The 10568-nt window shown below is 39.7% G+C and overlaps 1 protein-coding gene across 2 annotated transcripts in view; it reads left to right on the top strand.

Annotated features, from left to right (window-relative positions):
- Positions 1-2933: 2933 nt before the first annotated feature.
- SCAI (suppressor of cancer cell invasion) overlaps positions 2934-10568 on the top strand; it is a 197040-nt gene continuing 189405 nt past the window's right edge. The window contains exons 1-2 of one of the 2 annotated variants that reach the window (XM_031954294.1): positions 2934-3183; positions 8360-8404. In XM_031954294.1, coding sequence (XP_031810154.1) covers positions 3134-3183; positions 8360-8404 — 95 coding nt within the window. In that variant the 5' untranslated portion in view covers positions 2934-3133. The remainder of the gene's footprint in view (positions 3184-8359; positions 8405-10568) is intronic. The other variant, XM_031954293.1, reaches the window with a different exon arrangement.

Here is a 10568-nt window from a genome sequence, read left to right as displayed (position 1 = left end):
CCAGAACTTCTGAATCAGAGTTAAGCCCGCTTGGTAGTTTATAATGAATGGAACTGAACCTACTACACTTTATTTGGATGATATATCTTTTACAAAGTGGTACTTGTTTCCCCCTGTTAGATGAGGCACAAAACTTTACTTCCTCAATCCTTGAGGTTTAGCTTGGGGTTATTATAAGTATTTTGAATAATATTTTTCTAATCCTCTCAGCCCTGTCAGATGGTTTTTTAAGTCATATTTGTAAGCATGTTTTATAAAGTGCTTCACTCATCTTTACCTTGTGAGGTAGGTAGTACAAGTACTTTTCCCATTGAACAGAGGATGAAACTGCTTCCTAGGAGAGAGAGAGAGAGATTTGAACCCAACCTTTTGATCCAAGTTCTTTGCTCTTCTCACCCTGTCACCCCCTTTCTGTAATTAGCTATTTTACAGATGAGGAAAGTTGAAGCTTCAAAAGGAAGATGGCTTATTCAGGGTTAAAATGTGGGAGAGATGGAAGTTAAATCCTAGTCCTGTAAATCTATTTCTTAACACCTATTGCCATGCTGCCTTACCGATTCTGGATCTCCTCTGTATATATAACAGTACAATTCAGAGTTTTACAGGGACTGTTTGAATATGTTTTGTAATTAAAGGACTTGGTTTGATCTGCTTTTTACAGGAAAAAGCATCAGTTCAAGCAGTTGCTAGATACTTTTAAATTTATGAGACTATAGTATTCAGAGCTGAAAGAGATTTTAGGGTTATCTAATATAATGTCTTCATTTGACAAACACAGAGGATTAATTTTCTAAATTCACTGAGACAGCAAATTTGAACCCATTGTCTCTGACTCCACATCTCCAGTGCTCTTTCCACAACATCATCCTAGTTCACTGTTTCAGATAAGAACAGTACTAAAAGGTAGAAAACCTGGCTGAGAAATAGGAATTCAGTTTTCTTTGTCTTACTTTGAAGTAGAATGGAGGTGAAATGGGGCTGAGAATAGTAGACTGTAACCCATTAATCTAACAATTATAGAACATTGTAAAAATGTTAAGGGATACCAGATTCTTCTTCTGATTCAGCTTTTTGAATGAGGGAATTCTGACATAATTAACTTGACTCTGTTTTCTCAAAACTGTAGCTTTTTTTTTTTTTTTTTAAGAAATCTAGGGGTTCATATATCAGTTTAATCAATCCAGAAGTAATCAAATACCCACTCAATAGATATTATTATTAAGTACCTACTCTGGGCTTGTTTATTTCTGAGGATATTAAGAAGAAAGAATTGTAAACAATTCCTCAAGGAAATTATAGTTCATAGGTTCTAAAAACATTGCACATAGAATACAAGGAGAGGAGTTGGGATATTGTACAAAGTCCAAAGGGAAAATTTGTAATCACTTTCAGTGATAAGTAGGAGTAGTATATGGGGTCAGTGGTGGCTTCGGGAGGGAGATGGTAATTGAGCTAACCCTCTGAAGAAAGAGTAGTACAATATTAACAGGTAGTGATGTGGAGAGAGAGATCTCAGTTTGTTGGGCAGTTTACAAAAATGCATGAAGGTAGGATGAGTCTTGTTGAGTTGGAACTATGATGTCAAAGTGGATCACTAAGACTGGAGAGGTAGGATGGAGCCAGTGTTAACCTTGAACTGGAACGCCAAGGAGCTGGGATTTTCTTTGATAGGGGGGTCATTAAACTTTTTTGAGTAAAGGAGTGATAAGGTTATCTCTCTCCATCAGGGAGATTATGAAGAAAGTGATGTGCATAAAAACAGGCAGGACCACCAGTTCGGAAGCTATTGAAATAGAGAAGCCAAACTCCAGGCTCTTGGCTTCCTATCTGTACTACAGAACACTTCCCAAAAGTTGGGAAGGAAAAGAGTAGGGCAGGTAGAGTAAAACTGGACTCCTATACCTAATTATTTAATCTGAATGGGATTAATTATTATACTATGAGATTTAGTTGCTTTACCCCCTCTCCCCCTCCCTGATGTTCTATGTGGTGATTCTTGGCCTTTTAATGGATAGCTTTTTTTTTTTCCCTGGGCTCTTAGTAATTATAAGGTTAGGATGATCCAAAATCCAGCACCAAATTGAAGGAGAGGTAAAAATTTTTTATTTTAGCATCTTTGGCAAACACAATAACTCCCTTTTCCCCTGACGGTTTACAGTTTACAAATTTACATGCTCATAGCACTTGAGGTACAGTGTATGTAAATTACCTTACAAACCTCAAAATACCATAAATGTTATCTTATTATTAAGTGCAAGTTTTAGCCTACCCACAAAACTCAATAGAGCCGCAGTAAGAACCAAAAACTCAATCATTAGACGTGGATTTATGACCCGGGCCTGTTAACCAGTCCCATTGTGTCGCTTTGGGCAAGTTCACTAACCTGTAAAATAAAGATGTGGGATCAGATGATTTCTTAGTCCCAAGTTGACTAGGGAAGCCACTTGCCCAAGTTCACATGGCTCTTGTCAATCAACAATTAAGCATCTTAAGCATCTATTATTGGCCAGGTTCTGTGCTAAGCTGATTTCCCGTTATTTTACCACCACACTACACACCTTCCTCGCCCTAGCTCCATTCCCCCTTGCTAGGGGACAACAGGGGGCTTGGGTAAGAACTTTATTAGGGTGCATCACTTCTGTGGTGCATCGAGGATGAGCAGGCAATTGGGGGCTGTGGGCGTGGGGGAGGGATTTGCGTGCAGGTGCCTGGTGCGCTCATTGCAGTTTCTATCTGGGGCGCACGATGGCGCTTTGGTTCTCTCGCCCCGACTCACTTAGCGGTAGCTAAGGCGCCTTTGCCGTCACCTGCAACCTCAACCGAACCGTCTGGACAGGCAAATCCGGAGGGACGGTGGCGCAAGCCACTCAGCAAGCGAGTGGGCTTCCACGCTAGTCACCCAGCCAATGAGGGGCGAAAAGAATAGGCGGAGGGGGCGGTTCCATGGCATGTTAGGTTGAGGCGTAAGGGTGCTTCTCCCGCCCCTCGGCTGCCGCCGCCGCCGCCGCCGCCGCTGCCGCTGCCGCCGCCTCCGCCGCCGCCGCCGCCGCTGCCGCTCGCTGCCGCCGCCTTAGCCTCGCGAGCGCAGCGGCCGCCGGAGCAGCTCCCGCGGCGGAGCCGGGGCCGGGGCCGGATGGTCAGAGGAGGCCGCCAGCAGCAGCCGCGGACTCGCTTGCCCTCCAGGTGAGCTGGGGCCCCGGACGGGGAGGGGGGCGCGAGAAGGATTGGGGCGACGATCAGCCGCGAGAACGGGGGTCGAGGCCGAGGGGGGCGTGAGGGGCAGCGGCCGGGAGGGCGCCTGGGCCGGGGGGCGGCGGCGTCGGGGGCCGTGGTCGGGGGGGTGGCAGCAGGCAGCGGCCGGGAGGGCGCGCTGCCCCCAGCTCTCTAGGTCAGGTCCCCGGCGGAGAATTGTGCTTGACTCTGGGCAGCACATTTTGGGAAGGATCTTGACAAACTGGAGAGGGTCCAGAGTGGAGAGGTTGGAGAGAGCACCGGGGATCGTGCTGCCTGAGCATGGGAGACACGACGGGCACATAGACGCCGCCGCCTTCTACGGGCTGAGGGGCGGTCGAGTAGGGGGAGGCTCAGACTTGTTCGTTTTGGCCCCGAAGGGAGCGATTGGGGGAAGTGACAGAGATAGCGTTGTGGATAAGGAACGCTTTCCTGACCAGGAGAGCTGTCCAGGAGCGCCTCTGGAGGGTGGTGAGTTCTCCATCACCTGAGGTCTTTGAATGGAAGCTAGATGGCCACTTGTTAAGCAAGTTGGAGAGCTGGGGGTTTCTCGACCTTTTTTGTGTTGGCAGTTTGGTGAAATCTAGGGACACCCCAGAATACTACTTTTAAGTGTGTCAAATAAGATTTAAGGATGAAAAAGGAGACCAGCTGGGAAACAAATATCAAATTTACATCTGCATATAATATGTAAATAAATCTGCATATCTCTCTCGATCTCTGTATATTTGTATTTACACACACGTTCACAGACCCGAGGTCAAGGATCCCTCTTGTAGAGCGAATTTCTACTTTGGTACAGGTTCCATTCAAGTCAACAAGCATGTATTGGTCACTGTGTGTCAGTTGAACGTGTAATTCTCTCCCTCTTCTCCTGGCCCTTGGCTTCCTTCAAATCTTAGCTAAAATTCAACCTTCCCCAAGAATTCTTTCTTTCTAGGCTCTCCCTAAATGCCAATGATGTTTTGATTTCCAATCTGGAAATACCTTCTTTGTATTTAGTTATTTGCCTTTTGCCTTCCCAGTTAGGTTATGAGCTTTTTGAGGGTAGAGGCTGTTTTTGTCTTTGTCAGTTTTTAGCACCGTACTAGCACACAGGTGCTTAATAATACTTGTTGACTTGCTTTTTCTTTGGTTGGATTACAATATAGTTACAACTAGGTTAAAACAAATATGTAGGCTAATTAATGCAAAATATGTGAAAAGTGAATAGTTATTTTGATGGGGGGTGGAGGAAGAACTGTTAACAGATGGGGGAATCATGAGAGGCCTCTTGTAGAAGGTGGCATTTGAGCTTCAGTTAGAGGAAAACTCACCTCGCAGATGGAAGTGAGGAGGGAAAGCATTTCAGATATGAGAGATACCCTGTGGAAAGGCACAGCGTAGAAGATGGAATGTTTTATATATGGAACTTTAACTAGGCTAGACTACTTTGGCTGGAACCTAGAATACATAAGAGAATAATGTGACATCAACTTATATAAATAGGATAGAGCCAGGTGGGAAAAGATTTTAAGTACCAAATGGAAAAGTTTGTTTTTTTGCCTTAAAGGCACTAGGGAGCCATTAAACCTTCATGAGCAGGGGATTGAGTGGTAAGAAGCAGGGGATTGAGTGGTAAGACGTGGTGTCTTAGAACTATCCATTTGGCAACGGGTATAGCAAATTCCTTAAAGAACGGGAGAGATATAAGCAGAAAGACCATTTAAGAGTTTATTGTAGTGGGCCAGAGATGATAAGGATTTGAATAGAAAAAAGAATGGTTATGATGAGTGTTGTGGAGATAAAGTCTATGAGATTTGACAATTGATTGGGCATGCTGGGGGTCGAGGAGTGAGGGAGAGGAAGAATAGAGGATGATTTCTAGGTTGTAAACCTGGGTGATTGAGTATATGGTACCTTGGATAGAAGTAAGGAAGTAAGGAAGAAGGATGGATAGAGAGGAAAAGATAATCAGTTTTACTTCAGCTATGTGGAGTTAGATTTGCCCTTGAAACATACAGATTAGAGATGCACAGCAGGTAGTTGGCAATTGAGACTATTGCTCAGGAAAGATGATAACTGGATATATAGATTTGGGATCCATCTGCATAGATATAATTGAACTCATGGGAGCAGATGAGATCATCAAGAGAGATATACCCAAGAAGAGAAGGGGGGCAGAACCATGAATGTCCCTGGGTTAATCTTCAACTCAATAGTTGGATAGAAATTATGAGGAAGTGGAGGCAAAGAGTATAGGGCTTTTTCTAGGTAAAGGAAAAGGAAAGAGATGGATGTAGCTTGAAAGAATAATAGGGTCAAGTGAAGGTTTTTTGTTTTGTTTTTTTTAAATCTAGGATCCCATAATTTGTTTTTATGAAGCAGGAAAGGAATTAGTGGATAAAGAGAGGTTAAAAATTAGAAGGAATCTTTAAAGAACTGCTTGTCTTCTGTTCCCCAGAAGACTGATGGAGATAAGATCAAGGGCAAAAATAGAAGGGTTCGTTTTGGTCAGTAAAAGGACCATTTCTTTCTTGTAGATTGAAATAAAAGAGAAAAGAAGAGGAGTGATGGTGAAGCAGTTTGAGGAGTAGAACTGGGGAGAAGAGAAGGGTCATGATGAATGACCTTGATTTTTAAAATAAAATTTTTTTCAATGAACAAAAATTTTTGTTTCCTTTTCATCTTACCTGCTCTTCCTATTGGAAAAAGAGAAACAAAATTCTTATGTATATATGTACGTATAGTCAATAAGTATGTATTGTATAGTCAATGTATATGTATTATGTATAGTCAAAGAAAAGAAATTCCAGTATTGGTGGTCTCAGTTTTCTCTGCAAAATCCTTTGCTGAATGTAAGAAGGGAAATAGTTGAGAGTTTGAGAAGAGAAAATTTACAATAGATACTGTGGGATCCTACAAAAGAGAGTTAATTAGGGAAGAGTAAAAGGATTTTTATGTAGCTATAAGGGACTAGGTGAGATGAAATAACATAATTTTGTAGTAGGCCCAATTAACACAGATTTGTGACTTCCTCCTACTGTTTCCAGAGGCTTATGAAAAGAAGCAGAAAAGGTATATGGTGAAGGTAATACAGGGTTGGAATTTGGAAAAGGATGAACCCAACAAAATAAGAAAAGAGGATAATAATTAGAGGGCAGGTAGCAACTTAATAGTCCTTATGCTTCTTGACTCCTCCAAGACATTTGACACTACTGACAAACTCCAAATTCTTGATACCTGGTTTTTCATGAAGTTGAACTAATTAACTATATATCCAGATTCTAAAGGAATAAAAGGGAGTAGATATAGGGGTGATAGATTGGGAAAGATTGAAAGGATAGAGTGAGTGATGGTTGCAGTAAAGGTGAAGAATAGATTTAAAAAGCTTAGACACAGAGAGAGATGATAGGTTATGTTGGGAATTAAAGAGTTTTGAAGTTTGAGGGTAGAACATTTAGAACTAATAATAAGATTAAAGGGTATGATCCTCTCTGCATTTGACTGCTGAAATACAGAGGCAGTTTATGAATGATGATTTTGATAACATTGGGTGAATGAGGGAACATCAACATTTTTTATTGGAAGAAGTTGGAGTGCACAATAAGATTAAACCAGTTGTTGAATTCCTTGAGAAAAGAGGGAGATTGTTTTGGGAGTAGGTAGGTAATTAATTAGATATAGCCTACCATAATTGGATAAAGAGGTTGTTGAGTGATATTGGCTGTTGAACTAAAAGATTTCTGAAATTCTGTGATGAAATGATGAGATGAAAGGTAGAACAAAAGAGGAGCTAGCAGGTTTTGATAGAGTTGAGTTGCTAGGGATGATAAGTAGTCTGGAATTGTAAAGAGCAGAAGATTGGGAGTAGGTAATATGTACTATGAGAGACAGTAAGCATTCAGGACTGAATTCTAAAGAGTGATGGGACTCTATTGTCAGGGTAGTTAGTGTAGGTGATTTGGGGTTTATTTTGTTTACTTTTTGTCTGGATATTTGAAAGTCAGAGAACTAGAGAGGAGGGAAAAAGGGCCCAGATTGATTGGGTTTGGTGCAGGGCAGGGAGTTGTGGGAACTCTCTTCTGGTTGGTGCAGGTCCTTCATAAATGAATTTACAAACCCGAAAAGTTAAACTGGCAAAAGAAGTTTATTATTAAAAATATAGCAGGGAAGGTTTCTAGCAGAAAATCCTGACAGAAAGGTGAATAGGGTCCTATTAGGAAATAGTTGAGAGAAATAAAGAGGGAGTAATGCAGAAAGAGATCTGTCTTTTCAGCAGGCAGAGGGCTGCAGCTGTGCCAGGGGAGAGAGAGGATTCTTTCACATGATTAGGTCGTCTGCAAGGGATTGAGCTGAAGGAGCTTGTTTTATGGACAATTCTTGGTGGGGGCTGGGAGCAATTTGACCTGGAATCAGAATAGAGAATCTTGGAATTGAATGAATGTCCCTGGGTTAATCTTCAACTCAATAGAGTTGGATAGAAATCTTTATCTCCAGCTCAGGCTAAGTCCGAGTGGTCCTGGACTCTATTAGTCCCACCCAGATAACAGAATGAAACTTTATCTTGGTTCCCTGGGGCAGGTCTTTCAGGGGAGAGCTTCTCTGAGGGAGTTTCCCAAGCTTTCCCCCCCAAAGTCCGAGAGAGAGAGTGAGAGAGAGTTTCAGGTCTTCCCTCCTCAAGATGACTAAAAACTAGAGAATTGTCCATGAATGGAAAGTTTTCCATTCAGGAATGGGCTTTTTAGATAATGTGAACAAGTCTCAGCATGTCATGAAGGACTGAGTATGGAGCCCATAAGGTCCTTTAGATCTGACTGTGGATGGCATTAGATATAAATGGAGCTGGTTTGATATGTGAGAGAGTGTACAAATGAAGATTGGTGTGTGAGATTTTAAGTTTGCTGAAGTGATAGAAGTAGTTAAGCATTGTAAGATGAGTTGGCATTGTATTAGTGTACTATGGTCATATAGGAGCATATTGTATTCAGAATTTTCCAGGCTGGGATAATGAATTGGGTTAGAGTGAATTAGCTCTCAAGATGATGGATTATTTCTGAATTGATCCGAGAAACCCAGGGTTCTCTTCCTCCACCCTGCTCCTAGCCCTATCACTGTCTAATAACTGCTTTATCTATTTGGTCTCTAGACTAACTGGCACAGTGGAGAAACCACCACGAAAACGGAAAAGCAGGTAAGTCCTAAGTCTTATTTGCTTGTAATATTTGGCTTCTGAAGCTCAGGCCTGCTTTTTTGTTCTGTGGTAGATAATATACCCTGTCCAAATTCTTCCTTGACTTATTTAATATATACACTATAAATATATAAAGCACCTGTCTTTTGAGTAGTTGTCTTTCTCATTGTAAACTTTTGATTATCTGGGACAATGTAGGTCTTAGATAATTAAAATCCATTAACATTCCTAAATTCTTATTTTAGCCTGTCATATTTGTTTTGCTCAATATTAATTTTTTTTTCAATCAATTAAACTTTGTTTTCTCTCCTTCCCACCTTCTTCTACTGAAAAAGCAGGGGAAACAAAACTCCTATTATGGATATGTATAGTCAAGCAAAACAAATTTCATAGTTGGTCATGTCCAAAACAAAATGTTTCATTCTGCACCCTGAATCCATCCTCCTCACTCTCTGAAGGTAGGTAGGTAGCACCATGTGTTCTCTGGAATCATTAGCCAATAATTTATGTCTGTTATTTGACTGAGATTATTATCAGTTTCCAATGAAATTTCAGTTTTGTGTCAATGTTATTCTTTTTGTTTACACTGTTGTACTTGTTATCTGTTATTTTTCTAGGTATTTTTATTTTACCATTATATCATTTCATGTATTTTCATGCCTCTGTATTCATTATGTTCTTTGTTTCTTATAGTATAGTAATATTCTACTACATTCATGTACTACAATTTAACTATTGCATCTACTTTGTTTCTAGTTCTTTGCTATTATAAGAAATGGCTTATAATTTTAACTTATTTCCTGCAACTCTTTTATTAGAATTTTTAGCAAGTTTATTATTTTATTATTACATATAGTACCTTTGAAATAAGCTTTGAAGTGTCTGAAATATAAGGAATTAAAGAGGAGAAACGGAAGAGTTTGATAACCCATAGATTAGAGAATTGTCTTTTGAATTCTGAAAAGTTAAAATTGCCGTTCAACTATATCACCAAGAGATCCTAGCAAATATGTAGTTATGAGGGGTTCATTTTAGTGAAATGACCAGTTTATGGTTATTGCCATGAATATGCTTATTAAATAGTTGTGATTAGTTTGAATATGTCTCATAAGTAGCCATGTTATTGATATACTATTACTAGAATGGCCAACAACTTTTTCTTATTTCTTACAGTGGCAGAATGTTATTAGTGATGAATGAAGCTTTGATTATCAGTATATCAGTAGGTTATCCAAAATTTCTTAAACTATGGGTTGCAAACCCATATGGGGCCATGTTAACTGAATGTGGAAATAGTAAAATTATGATTTATTATCATCAAATGTTTGATCTGTATACCTATTTTACATACTTATATATCTGAGATCATTTAAAATTTCTCAGGTGAAAAGGTGGTTCTAGGGTAAAAAGTTTAAGAAGTCCTTGACTATACTACTAGTAGGGTAAAACATTTTTTTATATTTTCAACAGTATTTTATTTTTCCAAATACATGTAAAGATAGTTTTCAACATTTTGTAAGACATTAGGTTCCAAATCTTTTTCTCTTTCTCTCTTACCTTTCTTCTCCAAGATATCAAGTAATCTTATATAGATTAAACATGTGTAGTTCTTTTAAACATATTTTCATTTTTGTCATGTTGTCCAAGAAAAATCAGACCAAAAAAGGAAAAACATGAGAAAGAAAGAAAGAAAGAAACAAACAAACAAACAAACAAAAGATGAAAATATATGCTTTGATTCACATTTAGCCTCTATAGTTCTCTGGATACAGAATTTCTTTAAATCACTTCATTGTTGAAAAGAACCAAGTCCATCACAGTTGATCATCCCATAATCTTGTTACTGTATACAGTGTTCTCTTGGTTCTGTTCACTTCACTAAGCATCAGTTCATGTAAGTCTTTCCAGGCTTTTCTGAAATCAGCCTGCTCATCATTTCTTATAGAAAAATAATAATTCCATTCTCTTCATGTAATGTAATTTATTCAGCCATTTTCCAACTATGGGCATGCACTCAATTTCCAGGTCCTTGCCATTACATAAAAAGAGCTGTTACAAACTTTTTTGCACATGTGGGTCCCTGTCCCTCTTTTAAGATCTCTTTGGGATACAGACCCAGTAGAAACACTGCTGGATTAAAGGGTATGTACAGTTATATAGCCCT

Source organism: Sarcophilus harrisii, chromosome 2, assembly GCF_902635505.1.
Source record: "Sarcophilus harrisii chromosome 2, mSarHar1.11, whole genome shotgun sequence".
Lineage (NCBI taxonomy): Eukaryota > Metazoa > Chordata > Mammalia > Dasyuromorphia > Dasyuridae > Sarcophilus > Sarcophilus harrisii.
The sequence above is the reverse complement of the archived record's forward strand: the minus strand, read 5'-3'. Positions and strand labels throughout refer to the sequence as shown.